Source organism: Mustela putorius, unplaced genomic scaffold (genome assembly GCF_011764305.1).
Source record: "Mustela putorius furo isolate JIRA1106 unplaced genomic scaffold, ASM1176430v1.1 tig00000592_pilon_pilon_pilon, whole genome shotgun sequence".
In the NCBI taxonomy this organism is placed as follows: domain Eukaryota; kingdom Metazoa; phylum Chordata; class Mammalia; order Carnivora; family Mustelidae; genus Mustela; species Mustela putorius.
The window spans coordinates 9,230,392-9,254,916 of NW_025421426.1; the positions used below are offsets into that span (position 1 = coordinate 9,230,392).

The 24,525-nt window shown below is 44.3% G+C and overlaps 1 protein-coding gene across 1 annotated transcript; it reads left to right on the plus strand.

Annotated features, from left to right (window-relative positions):
- Positions 1-196: 196 nt before the first annotated feature.
- Positions 197-24,129, plus strand: LOC101686149 (eppin). The gene is made up of 7 exons (XM_004746340.3): positions 197-417; positions 2,040-2,174; positions 5,762-5,929; positions 10,386-10,517; positions 12,171-12,338; positions 13,172-13,315; positions 23,906-24,129. The coding sequence occupies exons 1-6, from the start codon at positions 327-329 to the stop codon at positions 13,252-13,254; spliced, it is 777 nt and encodes a 258-aa protein (XP_004746397.1). The 5' UTR covers positions 197-326; the 3' UTR covers positions 13,255-13,315; positions 23,906-24,129.
- Positions 24,130-24,525: the final 396 nt, after the last annotated feature.

Sequence of the window (24,525 nt, forward strand, 5' to 3'; positions counted from 1 at the left end):
ATGACACCTAAGGTCACCTAGAAATTGAGACAAGCTTTGCCTGCTCCCCCTTGTTGACCAGAAGGCCCAGCCCACCCCACCCCAGCCCAAGCTGCTGAGGCTCAGGAGCCATGCCATCAAAGACCCTTCCCCAGGGCTGTGTGCTGCAGATGCCCGCTGGTCACAGTGATGATCTCAGGAACTTGGCGTTCCCAGAAGGAAAGGAGGTGGCTGGCTTGACTCCAGTTCTCACATCCAAGATACTGACTACTGAAAAATAGGCTGGACAAAGGCAGACAGACATTTTCATATTCCGGGATCACCAGAGGGGCCAGCGCTTCTTCAGAATGGAGTCCTCTAGACTTTTCAGCATCCTGGTCTTTTCTACTCTACTAGTGAATGTCCAGGGACCTGGGCTCACTGACTGGATCTTTCCCAGTAAGTACTGGGGTCTCAGCCCTCACCCTGGAGAGCAGGAAGTTTGCTGGGAGAAGAAAGAAGGAATAAGACTTGAATTGCTTCCCACTGTTTTAGCCCTGGACCCAGGCTGGGACATAGTTGGAATATTTATTCCAATTTCCCTCTTTTTAGAAGATCACTTCAGTGAATGCAAGATTGCAGACCTGAGGCAAACCCCATTTTCAGCCCCTTTGAAGTGAAGGTCAGTTGGGGGGTTGAGGGAAGAGTCACAGAATCCAGTGTTTATGGGAGGGGCAATAGGAATCTGAGAAGCCTAGGGGACCTCCCCCTCATCTCACAACAGAAACTGCCCCCTTTCTCAAGATATCATCTCTATCAACTCATGATTCTTTCAAATGTAGTCCTCTAAAGTATTCCTGCATCCCTAGGGGTGCCTTGCCTTTGGAATAGAAGACAGCATCCAGAAGTTTCTTTGAACTGAAGACAGTAATACTCCATGACTTCATAGAAATAATGATAATTGCTACCACTTACTGAACATTTAGAAAGTAATGAGTTTGAGAGATCTGGATTCAGACATAGTGGGTCCAAATTCTAGTTCCACCACTCAGTAGCCATAACCTTGGGGAAGATACTTAGACTTCATAGAAATAATGATAATTGCTACCACTTACTGAACATTTAGAAAGTAATGAGTTTGAGAGATCTGGATTCAGACATGGTGGGTCCAAATTCTAGTTCCACCACTCAGCAGCCATAACCTTGGGCAAGTTACTTAAACTCCATGTGCTTCTGTCTCCTCCTCTGCAAAATGGGGATGTCAGTAGAACTCAGTGAGACAGCATTTAAAGTGTTGAAAAGTGCTTGGCTTATGGGAAACAGTTGACAAATATTAATAAATAGCTATGCATCGATTCCTATGATTAGAGCTTTACACAGTTTGTCTCATTTCTTCCTCAACGACTGTAAGGCTAAAATGATTTTACAAGTGAATAAAACCAAGGTTCAGAAAGGTGAGTGTAAGCCAAGAGGTAGAATTTAAATACCTGAGTCTCTGATGACAAGGTGAGGGATATTAATCATGTGCAATAGTGCCCTCCCTACCCGTGCCCCACCCCCTCCTGGCCACGAGCCAGGAACTCCCAAACACTGACTTCTCAACCAGGCCCAAAATGACCAGATTAGCCTGGTCCAGTGGCTTTCAGTGGGGTGACTTTCCCCTCCAGGGGACATTTTCTGTCTAGAGACATATTTGGTTCTTTAACAGGGGGGTGCTATTGGCATCTAATGGATGGAGGGCCAGGATGCTTCTCAACATCCTACAGTGCCCAGGACAGCCCTCCTCTCCCATAAATAATGATGAGACCCTAGTGGCAAGGTTGAGAAATCCTGCCTTAGAGGGAGTAAGGGCAGGGGGCGGAACAAGTGATGGAGTGAGAAGGTAGAGTAAATCATGGTCAGAAGGGAGAGTAGTGTGGGCAGTGTTGGGAAATACATGAGAACACCCTGAAGAAAAGGTCTCCTTTGGATGAATAAAGAGAAAGCAAGCTTCCCCGACTCCCCAGAATTGCCTCAGGTTGGGAGAAGAGTGGGCACTGTGCCCTCCAACATTCATAGTTGTAAAACTGTCCTTTTCCTAGGGAGATGCCCCAGAATCCAAGAGAAATGTGAATTCAGAGAAAGGGATATCTGTACGAAGGACAGACAATGTCTGGACAACAAGAAGAAGTGTTGTATCTTCAGCTGTGGAAGAAAATGTTTAGACCTCAACCAAGGTAGTATTCAGAGCTTCAGAATTACCAGCCCCTCTGCCCATACCCTCACCTTCTGGCCATATGGTGGCATTGCCCCTTCTTTACTAAGGGCTGGTCCCTGAGCAAGACTGCTGGGTTGGAGAGACCTGCAAGTCAGAGCCGTCACTGCCCCTGATATATGTGTGTGACATTAGATAGTATTTTCATCCTGTCTGGACTTTGGTTTCCCCAAACAGAAGATGACTATAGGATGGTAGATGACAATCTTGTGGTTGCTTTTAACTCTTGTGATTTTCTTTTTGTTTCTTTGGATTCATGATTTTCTGAGTCCCCTCATGGCTATTGTTGGCACATTGTTGCTGGAAGTGATAACTAAGCTACTGGTATTTACCATATTTTTGCTGCAGAGAGACCACTTTTCTGCTTATTGAAGTACAACTCAGCACCAGGAAACCTCCCTCAACTACTCCAGACCAGAAGGCCTTTCCTTTGCTCCTGCAATCTTAACTCCATGGTCATATCCTTGGGTTCCAAATAGACAATCATAGACTATTTGGAGTCAAGACTCTTTTGCTCTTCATTTAACAAATATGCATCTAGTGTCTCTGAGACTCATAATAAGATTAGACCAGTATGGTCAGGGAGGTGAGGAAGACTTCCCTGAGAAAGCAATCTGGAGTCCTGTTCAGAAGGATGGGTAGTAAATTTAGGCATAGAGTCAGTGGGAGGGCTTATGCAGGTACAGGGGAAAACATGCACAAAAAGCTCAAAAGTGGGTCCTGGAGGCCAGGGAGCAAGAGTGAATATAAGCCTGGTACCAGGGAAAGGATCTTAGGTATGTAGGGTCTGGTGAACTAGCAACTCACTTTGATCTCAAGAGGAGTGAAAACCAACTGAGGTGGACAGCAACGTAATTGGGTTTTTTAATGCACACACAGAGGAAGAACAGACTATCTTCAAGGAATTCAGGAAGAGATGATATGGTAGCTTGGACCAGAGAGGTAGGTGAGGGAAGGGAGAGGAGTGGGGTGTGTTTGAAAGATGTCTAGGAAGTAAAGCAAGCAGGACTTGACAATGGAGCAGCATGGCTAGGAGGATGGTAAGTTGTTCATTTGCCTAAGGTAAGGGATTCTGAATCCATGCTTCCTGAGTTCAAGTCTTAGCTCTGGTTTTTTAACAGCCTGGGCAAATTAACAATTCTCCCCCACTTTCCCTCAGTTTCTCCAGATAAGAAAGGACCAGTGTTAAAGGTTATCTGGAGGATCAGGTAGGTTGATGTGCCTGAAGTACTTAGAGAAATGCCTGGCAAAATATAGACAGATGACACATATTAGTTTAAATTAATTGTTATTTTTTTCATTGTTTTCTTTTTTTATTAACAGATAATGTATTATTTGCCTCAGGGGTACAGGTCAGTGAACCATCAGGCTTCCACATTTCACAGCACTCACCGTAGCACATACCCTCCTCAATGTCCATAACCCAGCCACCCTATCTATCCCTACTCCCTACCCCTCAGCAACCCTTAGCTTGTTTTGTGAGATTAAGAGTCTTTTATGGTCTTTCTCCCTCCCAATCCCATCTTGTTTCATTTTTTCCCTCCCTACCCCCACAAACCCCTGCCCTACCTCTCAAATTCCTCGTATCAGAGAGATCATATGATATTAATTGTTATTCTTGACTGGGAGCTCATAAAAGGCTCCAGCCCTTTTCTTTGTCTCTTAAAGCATCTTGCACACAGTAGGTGCTCAATGAATGGCTTATTTAGTTCAAGTCAGGTTGCATTTGGTTTTACCCTCAACATTCTGCAAGATCCTATACTGAATGAGACCACCTACTAGGAATGGGGCTCCAAGATGAAATCAGACACAATTTGTGCCCCCTTGGAAGCTCACAACCTCATCGGGAGACCGAGGATGTAAACCAGTAACAATCATGTACATGAGATCAGAAATATGGTGGAACAATGCAGAATTGGTCCAGGAACCTGTGGAGGTGTGGGGTGTATATGGAGGCAGTGATATCACAGAGGAACTAATGTCTGAGTTTTTGAAGAGAGAGTGGGAGTGCCGCTAACGAACAGCAGCAGAGTGGGCAGAAGGAATGTACAGTGAAAGGTGTAGGTGTGTGGGATAGCAAAGGGTGTTGAATATTGCAGGAGCATGTACCTCAAATGGTACTGTGGAGGGGGTGGGGCAGCACAAGCAGGAGTCAGACTATAAAGAACCTGTGAGTCATGGGAAGACTTGCCATGAAGTCAAGGTCTTAGCTGTGGAATGATATGATCAGCTTTGTTTCAGGTTCGTTAGGTCCTTCCCCCTGGTGGGCTGCACAAAGGATTGATTGGAGGGGCTAGGGACAGGGGCAGGAGATCAGTTCCTGGCTATCCCAACAGCCCAGGTACGCGACATGGAAGATTAAAGAGAGTGGCAAAGAAGTGAGCCAGAAGTTTTCCCTCGAGGAAATCTTAAGTTTAGTTCAGATCTGCATTCATTTGCTAGGGCTGCTGTAACAAAGGACCATAAGCTAGGTGGCTGAAACAGCAGAAATGTATGGTCTCAGGGTCTGCAGAATACAAGTCCAAGGTCAAGCGTTGGCAAGTCAGGGTCTTTCTCAGGTTATCAGGAGAGCATCTGTTCCATGTCTCTCCCCTAACTCGTGGTGGTGTGCTGGCAATCTTTGGCAGTCCCAGGCTTGTAGACCTCTGCCTTCAGCTGAACATGGTGGGGTGTGGGTGTGGGTGCGTGCGCGCCCTTGTGCAGGCGCGCGCAAAGTTCCCCTTTCTATAAAAAGGCTAGTCATTTTGGGTTAGGAATGCATCTTCCTCCAGGATGACTTAACTAATTACATCTGCCACAACTCTGTTTCCAAGTAGGGTCACATTCTGAAGTACTGAATGTTAAAACTTCAACATATGAATGGGCATGGAGTGGGTGGGGCGGAACACAATCCAACCCATCACAGGACTGAAGCTAACTGCAGGATGAAAGGTGCTTGACCATCTAAAAAACAGCTCCTGCTTTCCCTGCCCTACTTGCCTTTTACTCATGATCCCATAATCTCTCTTCCTGGCATGATTTGCAGGGCAGAGTATGTGCTTATATTTTGTCCCTTTCAAGACACTTCCATATCTTTTATCCATTCAGCATGTATTTACTGAATAGCTACTCTCTGCCAGGCACTATGCTAGAAGCTGCACATTCAGGTCCATGAGGGCAGTCTTACTTGTACTTTGCAGGGTGGGAGTTGCATTCCCATTTTCCAGAAGAGCAAGTCAAGGCCAAGACAGGTCACAGGGGAGGTCGATGTGCACACACTGAATTGGGAGCAGAGCCTTGAAATAAGTCTCCTCACTCTCAGGGAAGACAGTGGGGATGGTGACCATGAGGAATGGGGGGGATGTTCTCTGGGGCTGCAGAACCCCCAACAGCTCCACTCTGGGGTCTCCCTACAATCTGTACCATACACCAGTGGAGCTGGGCTCCTGTGGTGTAATAAGGGGAAAGAAGCCTGCTCTGTTCCATGTCTGGTAGTTTGCAGGGGTAACAATATCAGTTGGTTCATGGGGCTGGACACTCATATTGCTCAAGTCTGGTGTCTCCCTACAGATATATGCTCTATGCCCAAAGAACCTGGCCCCTGTATGGCATTTTTCCACCGTTGGTGGTACGATAAGGAGAAGAATACCTGCTCCAAATTCATCTATGGTGGCTGCCAAGGGAACAACAACAACTTTCAGTCCAAAGCCATGTGCCAGAACATGTGCCCCAGCAACCGTGAGTCGAGTCCCCGGGGCATCCCATCCTCACTCGGGCCCTTCTGACAGGCCTGTGTGCAGCTGCTTTGTTCAGGCATGGGCCATAGCCTTGACAAGCCAGGTGCTGACAGAGCCAACTCCACTTGGAGATGAGCATGCACCTGGCAGAGGGATGGACGGCGGTATTCTGGGAACTGAGGTTGGGAAGGTCGTGGCCATGATCAAAGCTGGCAAGTATGAGGGGTGGAGGGAGGATGCAAACATGGTGAACTCCCAGAGACCAGCTCCAGAGAGGTCACAGGACATCCAGCCTAGGACTGGATCATCAGCACTCTATCTCTACCACAGCTCCGTTCTCCTATAAGGACGAAAGCTATAGCTCCCCAGAGAAAATCCACTTTGTTTTCACTTCCAGTGCTAAGATGCATGAATGTCACTTCAGACTCACTCTGAAGATAAGCTGAATCCAAGATGTTTAGCAGGTCTTGTCCTACATTCTCACCAGGCTCCAAATCATCAGTGCATAAGGATGCACCTGAACAACCACCAGGAGTTGGCTCGTGATTCAAGGCTCTGTCCGTGCTCCCGACTGATGCTCCATATTGATGCTCCACTCTTGAATTCCACATTCCAAGGGCTCAGCTCTTCTCCAGGCAGAGTTCTGGGATCTGCATTCCCCTTTCTCTACCTCAGCCTCTTTTCACACATGGTCCCATTTTTTTTTTTAATTCCATCCCTATGCTTCTTTCCTATATGTCCAATGTCTAGAACCCCCTGTCTATACCTGCATATGTCCCAGTTTTCCCCAATAAAGTATGCTGTTTAGTCCTGTGCCTCTGAGGCTGAATAATTCATATCGGTTCGTACATTACACTTTGCAGAGAGTAAAGGTTCATTGAAGATTTTGTGACACCAAAAAAGGGAGTGAAAACTATCAGAACCTTGAGAGTTTGGAGCTCCAGGAACATTGTGATCCTCCTCTGTTTCTCCAAAAAATTGCAGACCCTTTTAAGACAAGGGTCTATGGGCATTTCCTTATTTTGGAGACCCCAGAATCCAATCCTAGGACAAGGACATGGGTAGAGGACTTTACTTAGGAGATCTCTCAACACACATAAGGTAGGGTGAGGTAGGCGATACAGACAAGAAAGGAGTCAGTTATGAGCTGGTTACCATGGGGGGAAATTGCAGCTTACTGCCCCTGGGGACCTTCTGAGGAGTCCTGTAAAATATGTGTCCAGATGTCTGCATTCATCTCCAGTGATGAGGCAGCGGAGGCCTTTACGCCTTAATTCCCATCCCTTCCTGGATGCCTGGGTCTATGAAAGTTCTTACTCCTCCAGATTGTTTCCCACACAAGCTGACAAGCTGTCAGGGAGCCAGAGCAGTCCTATAGCACGGAAGTAAAGACTCTGACACTTGAGATGGGACGCTATCACGGTACACTGGCCACAATAAGGAGTCAAAAACTAACAGAAGCTACACTGCAGACGGACCTCCAAAGCATCAAGTGATGCAGAAAAAGCCAGACACGAGATGTCCTATATTGTGTGATTCCATTTATAGAACATCCAGAATAAGAAGATCCACAGAAATAGAATGTAGGTTACTGGTTGCCGGGGCAGAATTAGGCTGGGGAAAATAGTGACTGCCAGTAGGTAGAGGTTGTCCTTTTTCTCTTTTTCCTTTCTTTCTTTCTTTCTTTTTTCTTTTTCTTTTTGTTTTGTTTTGTTTCTTTAAGTAATCTCTACACCAGAGGTGGGGCTAGAGCTTCTGAGATGAGGAGTCATGTGGTCTTCTAACTGAGCAAGTCAGGTGCCCCTAGGGTTTTCTTCTGGAGTGATAAAAATACTGTGGAACTAATAGAGGTGGTGGTCACACAACATTGTGTAGGCACTTAAAAACCTCTGATCTGTCCACTTAAAAATGGTTCACTTTATCTGATGTTAATTCCACTTCATTTTTTAAAATAATTAGAAAAATGTGCACTAGATCTCTCTCCTACAGCTGCAAGCGAAATTAGAGGCAAGCCAAGAACATGTCTTATTAACACTTCACACCCTAAGTTGGAAAGTTCAGGGAAGAATCTTCAAGCCCCATGGCTGCTGCTTCTGAGGTCATAACTAATATTTAGTATTTCCTCCTGCATCACCATTCCAAAGTGCACCCAACAATAGAGACTCCGCATTAGCTCTGACATCCTTTCCTGCTTTCAAAGCACCATGATCTTGACACACACTCTCTGAAGATTTGGTTCAACCTGGGATCAACCTGGCTCCTCCAGACCACATGCTACTCAGGGTAACATCTTTATGTTTTGACGATGGTTAAGGAAAAGGGGTGGTCCAAAGAGATGAAAAAGGAGAACAGAAGGGAAATGAAAGGGACGCCTGGGTGGCTCAGCTGGTTAAGTGGCTGCCTTTGGCTCAGGTCACGATCCCAGCGTCCTGGGATCGAGTCCCACATCCGGCTCCTTGCTCAGCAGGGAACCTGCTTCTCCCTCTGCCTCTGCCTGCCATTCTGTCTGCCTGTGCTCACTCTCTCTCTCTGACAAATAAATAAAATCTTAAAAAAAAAAAAAAAAAAGAAGGGAAATGAAAGGCAGGGAGAAAGAGACCCAGACAGAGACTCACAAGAAAAGAGAAAAAGGCAGGCACAGAGTGAAAGGAGGAGGCACAGAAAGAAGGAAAATAAACAGTGTGAGAAAAACAAGCAGACAGACAAATAGATGTGTCAGAAGTAGAAGATTGGAAAGAAGAAAACTGGGATATTCTTGACTCTAAACTCCCTCTGGATGATGGAAGATGCTGAAATTGAACATTCCCTTCTCTGAGGGAGTCTAGAAGTCCCAGACAAGCTTTGCCCCCTCTCCCTGGCTGACCAGAGAGTCAGAGAACCTCAGCGAGCTGAGAAAAATAGAAGCTGCCTGTGAAGGGCCCTTTCCCCAAGTGTTGAGGCTGTGGGTGTCAGCTACTCCCACTGATGGCCTCGGGGACTTGGCATTCCCCAGCAGAGGGAGTGTGGCTGTCTTGTCTTCAGTGATATGTATGTGGCTCCAGGGCCAGGGCAGCCAAAGCTCAGAAGCAGGAGCTACTGGGAGCAGTTCCTAATTTTGGAGCCACCAGCCAGGCCAGTAGATCTTAAAATGGGGCTCTTGGGACTTCTGCCAGTCCTGGCACTCTTCATCCTCTTGGGGGGAGTCCAGGAACCTGAGCTCGTTGAGGGGTTCTTTGGCAGTAAGTACTGGGGACTAGGGCCTCCCAGTGGAGATATGGAAGTTGCTGGGAGGGAGGAACAAAGAGTTCTAAGGATGAGGAACACCTCCCCCACTCAGCCTGAGGTTTTAGATAGGAGAAAGGGAGATATTCACAGTCTTTCTCTCAGAGTCCTACCATCTTCTAAGATGCCTCCTGTGAGTGCAAGAACCTGGGTCTCTAGCAACAGACAGCCCATTATCATTATGAGAGGGATTCTTTCTGGAGGTGCCTGGACCTGGAGCTTATGAGATGGACTAAAGGTGCTGCTGGGACCTTATAGGCCTTTCCTGCAAGAAAGCTCCCTCACCCTAGCTCCACCCTTAGCAGCTTTGAATCTTCCAGTTGCAGCCCCCAAAAGTCTCCCCACACTCGCAGCACCAGAGGGTCCTTGCCTGTGGAGCATAGAATGGTCTCTTGAAGTCCCTTGGAATGCTGAGATATGCAGACACCCTTAAGCAGCAGCTAAAAATACACTGAGCACTCAAGAGTGAAGCCATACATTGTAGGTTTCAAATCCTGGCTCCTCTCCTTAGTAGTAGCTGTGTGACCTTGGGGAAGTTCACATAACCACCCTGTGCTCCAGATTCCTCTGTTTATAAAATGTGGATATTATGAGACTGACGTGCTGCCTACTGTGCTAAGGAGGCAGCTTAAAATGTGGATATTGATAGGACTCACCAATAGAAATGCCACAGGATTCAGGAGAAGAGAACAAGAACACAGGAAGCACCTCGTTAATATTAATTAACATTATTTTGTCGCAGGCCACCTGACAATGACTTCCAAGATTTGTCACCTAATCCTTGAAACAGCTCTATAGTGAAGGAATCAAGGTCCAAAGATGGTGCCCGCCAGTCCAAGGGTGGCACAGAAATTCAAAAGCCCAGCCATCTGACTCCACAAATGGAAATCTCAGTCACCTGGAAAAGTGCTAGCACCCTCGCCCCCACCCAGGAAATATCCAATACAGGAAGGCCAAGTGACCAGAGTAGTCCTAGTGGACAGCATCCTTTTCCCTGAAACCTCATGAGTGGTGGGGGTGGGATTAGGACTTGTTTAGGAACTAGATGGGCAGTCAATACAGGGTTGGGAGTGGGGCCAGTGCTGTGAAAATATGGAGTCATCTGAAGGTCACTGTCTTCCTTAACTCAGCAGTAGTGCCCTGGGTCTGACCATGGAGGGTTCTGGCCTTCCTTTTTCCTTTTTCCCCTCCCACAGAGAGATGTCCCCGAATCAGGGTACCATGCAATTACAGAGAAATCGACCAGTGCGGAAAGAAGAAACCATGTCCCAAGAAGATGACGTGTTGCAGTTTTAACTGTGCAAAGAAATGTTTAGATCTCGACGAAGGTAACACACAAAGCCCCTGAACTATCCAGTGTCCTCCCTGTTGAGCCTTACTCTCTGCCCATCAGCACTGGCAGTGTCGTACCTCTCCCCTGGTTCCCTGATGGCTGGTCTCTGACCAAGAATCTGGGTGCATCTTCTACTTGACCCAAATGCTAGAAGCATTGAACTGGGTGGGGTTTATTTCATTTCTGTCCCTACTCAGGTATATGATGTGTATAAGAGTTTTTGCTTTATGGACTTTAATTTTCCAATTTGTAAGAAAGAAGCAGGCATCAGACCACAAGTTTTCTGGCTTATTCTGTGATCCTCTGAGGTGCCAAGTTCCCACTGAGGTCCCATCAAATACCAGCATGGTGTCAGGTGATATGATAGCTATAAGAAACAGCTATACAATTTATAGTTCCTGGTTCCGCCCCCCAGGCTTCTCTGTCATATAAACCCAGGATGCCTTCCCTAACCATTTTTTAACCTCTTCCACACTTTCTGAAGTGTGATTAAACTCGTATGATTAAACTCTAAAGAGGACCATCAAAGACCATTCATTCATTCATTCAACAAATATTTACTGGTGTCCCTTATACACATGCTGGGCTCCGCTTGTTTATTATAGGACAGAGAGGCAAGAAAGGTTTTCTCAGGGAAAAGATCTATGATTTAAGATCTGAAAGATGGGCAGTAAGTAGACAAAAATTGGACGGAAGAGCTTTCCAGGCACAACTAATAATATGTGCAAAGACCCTGTGTGAGAAGACAGCATGCTCAGGCCTAGAAAGTCCAGAGACCAGAGAGTGAGGATGCCTGTGTAAGACAGAGAAATATCAGAATGGTGAGGCCATGTTAGATAGGCAAGGTTCTGACAAGGCAGGGTCTTGCTGGCCGGATTAAGGGGTCTGATCTTGATCCTAAGAGCAACATAATATCTAAGTTCAAATCCCTTGCCACCTATGTGACCTGAGGAAGTTACTTAGCCTCTCTGAACTATCATCTGCAAAATGAGGACAATAAGAGGACCTAGCTCCTCAGCCTATATGTCAATATATATGTCAAGTGCTAAGAACTTTGATAAATGGTGTCATTGTTGTGCTTCAGACTATGAGGTCCTAAACAACTCTATTTGTATCTCATAGTACTATGCACAATACAGTTGCCCATTAAGTATCTCTTGAAGTTCAGGATATGTTTGATTTTGTACTGTGAGAATTCCTGAAGCATCCTCTCAGTGCCAGATTATCTGCTAGGAACTGGTGTACAAGATGACATAATGTGAAAACCTCACTTTCTGATGCAGGAATCAAAAATATGAACAAATAATTATGTGGAAGTGATCAATGTGTGGGCAAGATTGAAAAGCAAAAAAAAAAAAAAAAAAAAAAAAAAGGCAAACAGTGAAGAATGGAGCCAGGAGAGAAGATATCATAGAAGAGTTTGATGTGTGGAGTGTTTTGAGGGATAAATAGGAGTACACCTAGTAAGCAAGAGAGGGGTGGACACTATGCATGTGCAAAAGCATAGAGAAGTGTAACAGCATAATATCTTTTTAGCAAGTTCATGCTGCCCTAAAAGTATTATGCTCTTTCATTCTTCCAAGTCTTTGTGGAATATTCTCTAGCAAGGCAGGCACCCAAGCAATACTGCTCTGCCATCTCCTTGCAGACATATGCAGTTTGCCAGTGAGTATTGGCCTCTGCCTGGCCAGCATTCCACGCTGGTGGTACAATAAGGAAATCAAAACCTGCATCAGTTTCAACTATGGTGGTTGCGCTGGGAATAATAACAACTTCCAGTCTGAAGCTGCCTGCAGGGCCGTCTGTTCAGAAGCATGTAAGTGTCAGGGGTCCCATCTCCCATGCTCAGCCGCACAGGTGTAAGGCCTGCTTGTTGGTTGGCCCATTCCAGGAAGGCAGGCCTGGGCCCGGTAGAACCAGTAATCTCTGAGAGGCAAATAGGGGATGCTTTGGGAAAGAGAAAGTGTGAAGAGGAGCAGTAGTCAAAGGGAAGTTGGCAAGTATGAGATGGACAGGGGGTGCAAAATGAGACTATGAGAGTGAAAGGAGATACCACTAGTTATTACACTGGGACAACAGGTTTAAACTGGGACTTGACTGAAAAAGCCCAGAGCACACCAGCATGCTATGAGCCCCCAAAATCATTCCACTTCTGATTTCTCTCCTATGGAAAGATATAAAAAGGACCCCATTTCCTTTTTTCCATTAATTCCAAGATTTGGTTCCTGTATGAGTAGGCCCCAAGCATCTCATCCTTTCTATTCTGCTGTCTTGCAGAGTCACCATCTCCCTCAGTACGATAAAAAGAACTGGAACAACCTCCAGAATTTGGCTCATAATTCAGAGCCCTCTCCACATGTGCCTCCCTGATACTTCATATCGGCTACCTCTGGCCAAATCCCAGCTGCCAAGACATTGACTGTTCCAAAAACCAAACCCCAGGATTTGCTTACTCCCTTTCCTCCAGCTCAGCTTCTCTTCACACATATAATGCCCTTCACCCTTGAACACTTTCTCAGTGTCTGATCCTATCTCTTCACTCTTACAGTACCTGTGTATGCTTCAGAAGCCTCCAGTTTTCCTAATAAAGTGTTCTGTAGGTCTGATGTTTCTGAGAATGAATAATTCACATCTACTCCCTCTGTGCAGTGTTTGCAGAACAAGCAATCACTGGGTCTTCCAGTGACACCAAAAGAGAAGAGTATGGAAATCCTACAAATTGGGAATTCTGATGATGCTATGGCCTGTGTAAAATTGTCATGGAATGCTTAGAATGGAACCAAGCTTGCTCAGGTGAGGGAAAATGAGACTTGAGCTCCATTAACTTCATGGGAAATATATCTCTGAAAAGGCTGTGGGTTTGTTTCCTGGACTTTCAATAAAGGATACACTTCCAGCGTCCAGCACAGACAGTACAAAATAGAAGATAACTGTGGAAGAGACATGACAGGAGGAGATGGTTCAGCAAAGAGATGCAGAGGAAGGGAGAAGAGAGAGAGTTGGAGGAGAAAAAGATACTGCATGATGGCACAGTTTTAAGGCAGGGACCTACAATTCTTTCACTCACTTCAGCCTAGTGGTAGAAGCCTTGGAGTCCACAGCCCCTCCCTTTGAATCTCGGCAAACTGTGGGACTGCTTTGACTGGTAGAGTAAAAATAGATGATGCTGTGTGACTTCCAAGGTTAAGCCAGAAAAAGTGCACTCCACCCTCTTATGATGCTTGTTTCTGGGGGTGCATGAGGCAGTTGCCATGTAAGAGGGCCAATTGCCCTGAGACAACCATGCTGGGGAGGCCCAAGCATGTGCTCTGGTTGACAGCCCCAGAAAAGATCAACCTGAGAGCCAAGGTCTGTTGCCAGTCACATGAATGAGCTTCCAATCCCATGGAGCTTCAGATGACTATGGCCCCAGCAGACATCTGACTGCAACCTGGTGAAGACCCCAGGAGAGAACCACCCATTCCCTCCCAAACTGCTCACCCATAAAATGGTGAGAAATAGAGAATATTCTGGGACATTTTATTCACAGCAATAGGTGGGTAATTGGAAGAGATGGGAAGGAAGTGAAAGGGAGAGGAGAGGCGAGGAGGGGAAGGATGGAGGAGAGGAAAGGCATAGAGAAGTCAAGGGGAAGGTAAGAAGGAGTCTCCAAAGGACTGGGCAAGATAAGAAGGTGCCAGGCTTAAAGAGGCAGCCCCACAGCAGGAGGCTTGGCCACCACAACACACCAAAACCTGAATGTATCTTTCAAATGAATTCATTGTCTAGTATAACTTGAATCAGGAGGCTCTAAAGAGAGTCTGGGATCCACTTACTGTTGAATAATTCCTTTCCTCTCCACGTCTCTGTTTATCTCTCTCTCTCTCTCTCTTTTTAAAGATTTTATTTATTTATTTAACAGAGATCACAAGTAGGCAGAGAGGCAGGCAGCGGGAGAGGGAGAAGCGGACTCCCTGCTGAGCAGAGAGCCCGATATGGGGCTCGATCCCAGGACCCTAAGATCATGACCTGAGCTGAAGGCAGAGGCTTTAACCCACTGAGCCAGTGGGTTAAACAGCCAGGCACCCCTGTTTATCTCTTTTTTAAAAAGGCTGGTTAAACTGATGAGTATTTCTGAAAATGCTGTTAGCAAATACTACATTAGAATTACTTGGGGGTGGGGAAGGGCTGTCTAAAATAGAGGTCCTCAAGGAACTGCAGATGCCACTGCCCCAGAGCAGCGTCACCCATCTACAGTCAACCTCACCATGTTCTTCAACATGGCTATGAATGGTGAGCCCTTGGTTTGGGTCTCCTTCCAGCTGTTAGCAGACAGAGTTCCAAAGACAGCAGATAACTTTAGTGCTCTGAGCACTGGGGTGAAAGGATTTGGTTGTAAAGATTCCTGATCTCATAGGATTATTCCAGGATTTATGTGCCAATGTGGTGACATCAGTTGCTATAATGGCACTGGTGACCAGTCCATCTATGGGGAGAAATTTGTTGATGAAAATTTCATCTCGGGGCGCCTGGGTGGCTCAGTGGGTTAAGCATCTGCCTTCAGCTCAGGTCATGCTTTCAGGGTTCTGGGATCGAGGCCCACATCAGGCTCTCAGCTCAGTGGGGAGCCTGCTTCCCCCTCTCTCTCTGCCTACCTGTGACCTCTCTCTCTCTCTCTCTCTAAAATAAATAAATAAAATCTTTAAAAAAAATCTTCATTCATATGATGAAGGTGATGGGTTAATAATATCAAAGAGTACTTCTCAATTTGAGGAATTAAGGCAGCTCAGGAACCCAGCCAAATCTAGTAAGCACCTGATGCTTGTCTGTCCCATTAGTCCTTTCAGTCCTTGATTAATGTTAACATACATGAATGACTGGAACAAAATCATTCTGTCCTAGAGGGCAATGGATCAGAGTGGGCCTTGGAAATGGCCAGAATGTTCCTTGAAGTTTGTAGATTCTGCTTACTTGCTGTCCTCAGGAATGCACTCAGAGCCCTAAGGGCTGAGCACAGAGAACCCTCTGCCTTATAAGGACCTCAGTGGAGATGTTTTTCTTTGTTAACAATTTGCTCATTGCTCTGCCCGTTAGAACCCAGAGGATACCTCAAGTGAAATCTTCAAGTGTTACTCAGGGTGTCATACAGATCCAGGACTCCTCATCTTCCCTCTCCTTCTTATTCTCTCCTTGAAGCTCTCTCCAGAGCCAGAAATGCCTAGAGGAAGCTAGAGATGGTTTTGAAACTCAGGGAACATTGAGTTCCACAGCCCCAATCACCCTCCTTTTTTAAAACCCATGTACAAATGGAAGCTTCTAGTAGGAAATAGACTCATCCAAGATCACATAGAAAATCAATAACAAACTGGAGGAAAAAAATCCAGGTTTGAAGGGTAGCAAGGTGTTGACAGATTATACAGCCTACTTGGAAATCAGAATGGATATAGTGGCTATTTGTCAGTCATTTTGTCAATATTCCATTCTTTTTTTTTAATGTTATGTTAGTCACCATACAGTACATCATTAGTTTTTTTGTTTTCTTTTAACTTTTTTAAAAAATTTAATTTAATTTTTAAAATTTTTTTAAAATTTTTTATTTTTTATAAGCATATAATATATTTTTATCCCCAGGGGTACAGGTCTGTGAATCGCCATGTTTACACACTTCACAGCACTCATCATAGCACATATCTCCCCAATGTCCATAACCCCACCCCACCTCCCGACGCCCCTCCTCCCAGCAACCCTCAGTTTGTTTTGTGAGATTAAGAGTCAGTTATGGTTTATCTCCCTCCTGATCCCATCTTGTTTCATTTATTCTTTTCCTACCCCCCAAACCTCCCATGTCTCATCATTAGGTTTTGATGTAGTGTTCCATGATTCATTGTTTGCATATAAGACCCAGTGTTCCATGCAACACATGCCCTCCTTAATACCCATCACTGAGCTAGTCCACACCCCCTTCCCTCTAACAACTGAAGAAGTCTCTACCAGGAGTCTTTCTTTTAAAGATTTTATTTAATTATTTGAGAGAGAGACAGAAAGAGCACAAGCGAGGGGAGGGGCAGAGGGAGAAGAAGAAGACTCCTCGGTGAGCAGGGAACCCAATGCAGGGCTCAATCCCAGGACCCTGAGATCATAACCTGAGCTGGAGACAGATTCTTTTTTTTTTTTTTTATCATGAAAAAACTGTATTTAGATTTAGCCAGCTGGACTCAGTTTAGATGATCCCAATTTTGTTGGCAACATCCAAAGCATCATAGTCAGGGGCCAGCCGAACGTATGCCTTCTTCTCTCCATCATGCCTGATTAAGGTGTTGACCTTGGCTACATTAATGTCATAGAGCTTCTTCACAGCCTGTTTGATCTGGTGCCTGTTGGCCTTGACATCCACAATGAACACAAGTGTGTTGTTGTCTTCTATTTTCTTCACGGTGGACTCAGTAGTCAGGGGGAACTTGATGATGGCAGAGTGGTCAAGCTTGTTTCTCTTTCGAGGGTATTTGGGTTGCCTTCAGAGACTCAGAGTCTTGGGTCGTCGGAACGTAGGTGATGTGCGGATCTTCTTTTTTTTGTGACTGTGGACGCCTTTCAGCACCGCTTTCTTGGCTTTCAAAGCCTTTGCTTTGGCTTCGGCTTTGGGAGGGGCAGGGGCTTCCTTCTTAGCTTTTGGCGCCATCTTCGTAAAAGGGATTCTGGAGACAGATTCTTAACCAACTGAGCGACCAAGGTGCCCTGAAATTCTTTATATGAGGTAAAACCAGCTTTCTACCATAAAAGCTGAAAAAGTTAAACTCTATCATTCAAGATTCAGTAAAGGACACAGAAACTACACTCAGCCTTTCAAACAGAGAAGACTTAATACTGAAAATTGGCTATATGAGCATTTGTGGGGGTTGGGAGATACTTTCATCACTCCTAGATTTGAAAGAATAAAATCTTTAGGGTTCATAGACCTAGGAGTTCATAGATGGGGCTCCGGCATAGCTGTTGCTCATATATCTGGAAGGACAGAGAGGAGAGGCTAGGATCGTCTGGCTGGCACTCAGTCTTCTAAAATGCACTGTGACTGGTTTTCAGACCTCTGAGGGGAACCTGGATCAAATGGTACTGGGTTCACTGAGTCAGAAGATACAGCCAACTGGTGCTAGTTATCAGAGGCAGTGCAATGCATATGGCTTGGAAAGTGCCAAAAGAATCCAGAGGAGAGAAGTATAACTGTGTTTTGCTGGTGGAGACATGCTAACCAGACCCAGAAAAGGAAGAAAACTCCATATCCCCTCATTTCACCTGTCAATTTCTTCTCAGTGTCTCCCATGCAGAGTCTAACTGGAACTGCTGGAAGTAACTGACAAAAGAATGAGGGAAAACTTAGTTTGTAGAGTCCCACTGGAAGCATCACAGAGAAGAGTATGAAATAATAGACTTGCAACTGGACATATGCATTCTCCCAGCCTCTCTTGCAGCTAGGAGGTAGGCACTTGTCTTGGGCTCAATCAGACATTCCCACATTGAACAGACATTGAACTGGAAACTAGTAAGCAAAGAAGAAATGCCAATGGGGAATTTATTTTGATAGAAACAGTGACAACAGACAACCTAATCCTGTTTCTGGTAGTAGCAGGGATGATGGTGATGGCACAATGGGGCAAGATGGTACAAGTGTTCAGTGTTCTGTTGACTCTGGCCCCAACTTTGTAGCCTTACTTATTCCCAGCCATTCTCCTAGTCTTGTTTTCTTGTCCTTCTGGACAAGAAAAAAAATAAATTTCCTTTCTGCTCAAAATAACCAGAATTGCATTTATGTCTAGAAACCCTGATGGATATAGCAAGGATGGCACCTGGAGGAACTTTGAGCCTAGAAGTCTGAATGAGCACAAGAGAACTTTTATCTTGGAGCCCCTGGATGGCTCAATCAGTTGAGAGTCTGACTCTTGGTTTCAGCTCAGGTCATGATCTCAAGGTTGTAAGATTCAGCCCTTCCTTGGACTCTGTGCTGGGCATGGAGCCTGCTTAAGATTCTCTCTCTTCCTCTCCCTCTGCCCTTTCCCCCTGCTTGTGCATGTTCTCTCTCTCAAAAAAAGAAAAGAGAACTTTTTTCTTGGCAGAGAGGTTGTCACTCTTCCATGATGTGTTTCAATGGAGTTTTTCTCCATGATTTGTTCTCGAAGCCTGTCATCATGTTATGAGCCCCATATTTCTCTAGGTTAAGTTTTACCTTGAAAAAGTCTGCCATGTAGAACCTGGATGTCCAGATGTATGTAACACTGAGGTCATTTACTATCTGACTTTCTCACTGGAAGGATCTAGTCATTAGGAATAACTGGAGCTTGAATGAAAATCAGAGAGAACATTCTCTTCAAAATAACAGGATAAAGCAAAACTAGTTCCATGAAGAGCAGAAAAACTTTGAGCTTGAGGAACTGTTCAATAAAGCTGGCCCCAGCCCTTAGATTCTGTGCAACAATGAGTCACTCTGTCTCTTCTTTGGGCCCCAGTTACCATACTTGCACCATTGGAAAAGACAAAGAAGGAATCTTCCCCCACAGATTCACCTGAAGATCTCATCCTTCCCACCTCCAGTGACATCCAAAAAGATATTAATGGTGGTAGTGATGGGAAAAGAGCAGATATGTGCAGAGCCACAGAAGATCCAGTAAAACATACTATAGACTATACACCTCCCAGAAAGACGTGAGGCTCCGGGTCCTTGTTCTACATCTTCCTCTCATCAATTGAACTGCACTCCACCACAGTAACATATCAGGAAGGGAGAACTGAGCCCGTGTAACTATCATTGCTTTATGAAATTTCCACTTAGATTTCTCAAGACATAAATTATTCTTAAAGTGATCAACCTTATTTTTGCCCTCTGGACATTTATTTGGAACATAAATAAGGTAAAAATGGAAATCAACTCCTTTGGTATGTGAGTGTTTATGATAAATGTATTTGTTACACGTACAAGCACATCTTCTCTCTAAGCCCTGGTTCCCATATTATATAAAATGAGGATGGCAAAATATCTATTCCAAGGACTTTCTATGAGAATGTAATGAGACAAAGCAGAAAACTTCCTGACATATAGTTAGTGCTCAAGTCATGTTAGTCTCCTTCCCTTTCTAGATAAGACAAAGGTTACCTGGAGGTTAGAATCTAAATGGAGAAACTTCATTCTTTCAAAATTCCACCCAATTTACTTCCCCCATTCCCATACCACTCAATCAATGGGTCTCGATCAAGAGTAATTTAATTAATCCTTTACACATACACACACATGCATGCACATATAATTGATGTGAGGTTAGTAAAACCTCTTTGATAAGTATAAGAGCTGGATAACCAACAAGAAGTTCCTACTAGCTTCTCTAATGTGCATTTAATAAATCTTAAACTTGCCCTCCATCTTCTAAAACTACAATAACCCTACACCGAAGTCACCTGATAAAAGGCCAAGTCACTGAGTCATGGCCAAAGTTCCCCCAGGACAACCTGGGTACAGAATGCCTGGTTTTCAAAGTCCAGTGCCTCCCACACTGACCCACAAAGCCTGTTCAGTAAAAAAAAGTACAGACACACCTCATCAAGCACTACCCTCACTGCATGGAGTTTTTATCATGCTGCCAATGTCAGAAATTTTTTAAATTAAAGGACACAGAAACTACACTCAGCCTTTCAAACAGAGAAGACTTAATACTGAAAATTGGCTATATGAGCTTTCTGCAGAGTATCCTAACCTTGACACTATTAACTCTGTATGGTAGGGCTATCCTGTACCTTGCAGGATGTTTAGCAGAATCCCTGGCCTCTACCAATAGGTCCCTTCCCATTCCCAAGTTGTGATCATCTAAATCGTCTCAGACATTGTCACATGTCCTAGGGGACACACTCTCTCTCAAATAAATAAATAAAATCTTAAAAAATAAAAAATACAAAAAACAAATGTTGTCTACCTGGATATAGTTTTTAAAATCATATTATAATACATAATACCTACATTTTATAGAAAGTAATATCTACATTTTATAGAAATTTCAAACGTACCAAAGTGTAAGGAAGAAAGTTAAAAATTGTCAGAATCTTACCTTCCAGAGACTTTCACTTGCACATGTAGCTTTCTGCATGTATGCAAACACATGAAGCTACTACAGATCACAGATTCTTATATATGACTGGGATACTAAACCTCTCAATAACCTGACAGACCAGTGGTTTTCAAAGTTTGTCTCCTTTTCTGGTAGCAGGAGCATCACCTGAGAATTTACTAATTCCTAGTCTTACTGGATCAGAATCTCTGGGAGTGTTTCTCTCACAACATGTGTTTTTTGTTTTGTTTTGTTTGTTTGTTTTTCTCACAATTTGTGTTTTAAGAAGCCTTCCAGGTGATTCTGATATACATTCCAGTTTAAGAACCTCTGTTGGGTGGCTCAGTTGGTTAAGTATCTGATTCGTGATTTCAGCTCAGGTCATGATCTCATGGTCATGAGATTGAGTTCCCCACTGAACGTGGAGCCTGCTTAAGATTCTCTCTCTCCCTCTGCCTCTGCCCCCTCCCTTTGCACACACACACTCTCTCTCTAAAGGAAAAGAGAGAGAGAGAGAGAGAACCTCTTCTAGAAAGGAAGAGAATGTACTAGTCAACCAGACAGGTATCCTATAGTCAGACAACCGAGTCTAGGTCATGGCTATACTACTTACCAACTCTATATTTTGGGAACATTATTTAACCTCTCTGAGAGCTTCCGTGTCTTCTATAAAATAGAGCAAATGATTTAACCCACTTTATTGATCAACCATTCTGATGTATGTAAAGCTCTCAGTATAATTTAGTTCTTACTAGATTCTTGTCTTAGAACTAGTCAGATATGATGATGATGCGCCATAAAAAACTTGTGGAATGCAGCTCAAGTGGTTTTTAGAGGGAAATTTTTCACGTGTTTCTATTTGAAAAGAATAAAGTCGTATGTCGTTAACCATGTACAGAACCCAAGATGTTAGGGAAGAACTACAGAGTAAATCTCACACAAAAAATAGACAAAAACTGGGGTGCCTGGGTGCTCACTGGGTTAAAGCCTCTGCCTTGAGCTCAGGTCATGATCTCAGGGTCCTGAGATCGGGCCCCGCATTGAGCTCTCTGCTCAGCGGTGAGCCTTCTTCCCCTCTCTCTCTGCCTGCTTCATTGCCCACTTGTGATCTCTGTCTGTCAAATAAATAAATAATACCTTTTAAAAAATAGACAAAAACTATAAAGAGTAGAATAGAAGGCAAGATAGAGAACAGCAAAAGCTATCAGTTGGGGGGGAGAGGAAGTGAAAAAAGATTTTTGTAAAGCATTCAGCAAGCTTCCTTTATACGTAACACATACACATGCACATACTTATTTCCACATATTCAGTCATGCACAGAGGGCATCATTTTTTAAAGCTTATTTATTTATTTGAGAGAGAGAGCCCACAGAGGGGAGGGGCAGAAAGAGAGGGAGTCTTAAGCAGACTCCACATGGACTCCCCCAGGAGCCAGACTCAGGGCTCAATCTCACGACCCTGAGGTCATGACCTGAGCTCAAACCAAGTCAGATGCTCAACTGACTGTGCCACCCAGGTACCCCACAATATTCCTTTATTTTAGTGAAATGGAGGAGCAGAGAGGTAGGATTGAGAAAATTAAAAAGCAAGTAGGACTCCACCTCTTGCAGAGTCACCTCTAAATGTCCAGGGGATGAGGCTGGGATATGCAGGAACATCACAACATGCCCCACTCTGCCTCTCATCCTGATTGGACTACCTCTTCTGTCTCTTTCTTATTATCCTTCACCATTAGAGGTGAAGAGCCATATAGATAAGGGGTATAAGATAAAAGCCATACAGGTAAGAGGATAAGAGAGCTTGAACCTTTGCTCTTGCTTGTGTGAAAGATGCTTGATGCCTGAATATCTGCCATAAGAGTGATCATCCATCCATTCATTCTCCAACAACAAACATGGATTGAGAACTTGCCAGCCTTTGCAGCCTGCCTATCCTGGGTTTGGTTCTTGGCCCGGCAGTCTCCAGCATGACATTAGGAAAGGCCCTTCACCTCTCTGGCCTTAGTTTCTTTATGTAAAGTTGGAAATCTTAATATCCACCTTGAAGGATAATAGCAAGGATAAAACCATTTCCATAAAAGGGACATAAAAAGAGAATACAAAGAAATTTGTAACCCTGCCTTAGAGAATCTTATAGCTTTATTTCTGTTAACAAACTGAGCTAAAAATCAGGCCGGGGTTAGGCATGTACTTTTCAGAAATGAGCTTGAGATCTTTGCTCTCAAGAGTCTTCTTGTTAAGGAAGAGAGGGAGTATTTAGAGCTGCTACTATTTATTGGTGCTTTTCTATATATCAGTGCTAGCCACTGGTTATTTCTAACCCCTTAGTAAGCCTCAAATGTGGACATACTCCCATCTCACAGTGAAAGGAATGGAATGTCAAAGATATAAGTGATTTATCCAAGATCACACAGTCAGGGAATGATTGAGTCAATCCCAAGTCAGTCCTCCTTTCATGATGGAATATCATTCTAGAAGGACTATGACATAGAACATGGAACCTGGGAAATCTTACTTATAAGGCATAGAAATTCAGATCTGAAAGGATACTCAAAGATGACAGAGTTAAACTCCTTAATTTTACAAATGAAGAAATGGGGTTTTGGAGAGGTTAAGTGGATGCATGATCCTGAAGTAGTAAGGAGCAGGGCTAAGATTTGAATTCAGTTGAGTTGGATCCTTAAGTATGGGATTTTCACCACATTAGGCTACTCTCAGAAGTAAAAACCTCAACTTCTCTGTAGATGGGTAAGACCATGGCAGGGTTGGCTGGGTGGGTCAAGTGGGCCAGGTGGGACTATGAAGAGGAAGGTGATGGCTTTGGCCTCTCTCAGCTCTTTTCTATCTTTGGGTCCTGCCAGGCTTGGCTCCTGAAATGCATGCAATCTCTCTTTGGAATTTGGCTGTTGGCCAAAGGTCTCAATGCCACGATGGTTTTACAACATTAAAACTTTTCAAATGTGAGAAGTTTTTCTACGGAGACTATAACAGCAATGGCAACAACTTTTTGAGGAAAGAATCATGTGAGAAAGTTTGCAAGGACACCTAATATCCTAGTAAGACCACAACCCTCAGTCAGGATTGCTCTTGGGCAATACAAGGCATTTTTGTGAATGAGAGATGTATCTCTTCACCCCCAAATCGATTCTTCCTGCTGTGTTCTTGAAATCACTCATCTCTGTGCCAGAAATTCTACCAATATTAAAAACATGTTTAAATTCTCACAACCTTCCCCTAAAACTACGTACATCCACACAAATATGCTGGGGAAATGAATTAGAGTTAACAGCCACTTACACTTTGTTTGAATTATTCCTCAGCCTATTGGAGGACGGAGTGAACGGTAAATCTGAAAACACTGGGCAAGACATCAGAAGGACTTGCAATAGAAAAGAAAAAGAATTCCTGGAATCATGTGAAACAAGACAAAGGACAGAAACCAGAGAGGCAAAGGGAATTGTGGGTGGGGGGTGAAGATTTTAGGATCATTGTGTTTTGTTAGTCACCATAAAATATATCATCAGTTTTGACACAGTGTTCCAAGATTCATTGTTTCCATACAACACCAGTGCTCCATCCAATATGTGCCCTACTTAATACCCACCACCAGGCTTACCCATCTTCCCACCCTACCCTCTAAAACCTTCAGTTTGTTTCTTAGAATTCACAGTCTCTCGTGGTTCATCCCCACCTCCGATTTCCCCCAATTCACTTTTCCTTTCCTTCTCCTAATGTCCTCCATGATATTCCTTATGTTCCACAAGTAAGTGAAACCATATGATAATTGACTCTCTCTGCTTGACTTATTTCACTCAGCATAATCTCCTCCAGTCCCATCCATGCTGATGCAAATGTTGGGTATTCATTCTTTCTGATGGCTGAGTAATATTCCATTGTATATATGGACCACATTTTCTTTAACCATTTGTCTGTGGAAGGG

Excerpts from the sequence above, each read along its gene's own strand:
- LOC101686149 (XM_004746340.3), top strand. The coding sequence starts at position 327 with ATGGAGTCCTCTAGACTTTTCAGCATCCTGGTCTTTTCTACTCTACTA. Across the intron at positions 2,175-5,761 it reads ATGTTTAGACCTCAACCAAG|ATATATGCTCTATGCCCAAA; the intron begins GTAGTATTCAGA and ends GTCTCCCTACAG. Across the intron at positions 12,339-13,171 it reads GGCCGTCTGTTCAGAAGCAT|TGTTTGCAGAACAAGCAATC; the intron begins GTAAGTGTCAGG and ends CCCTCTGTGCAG.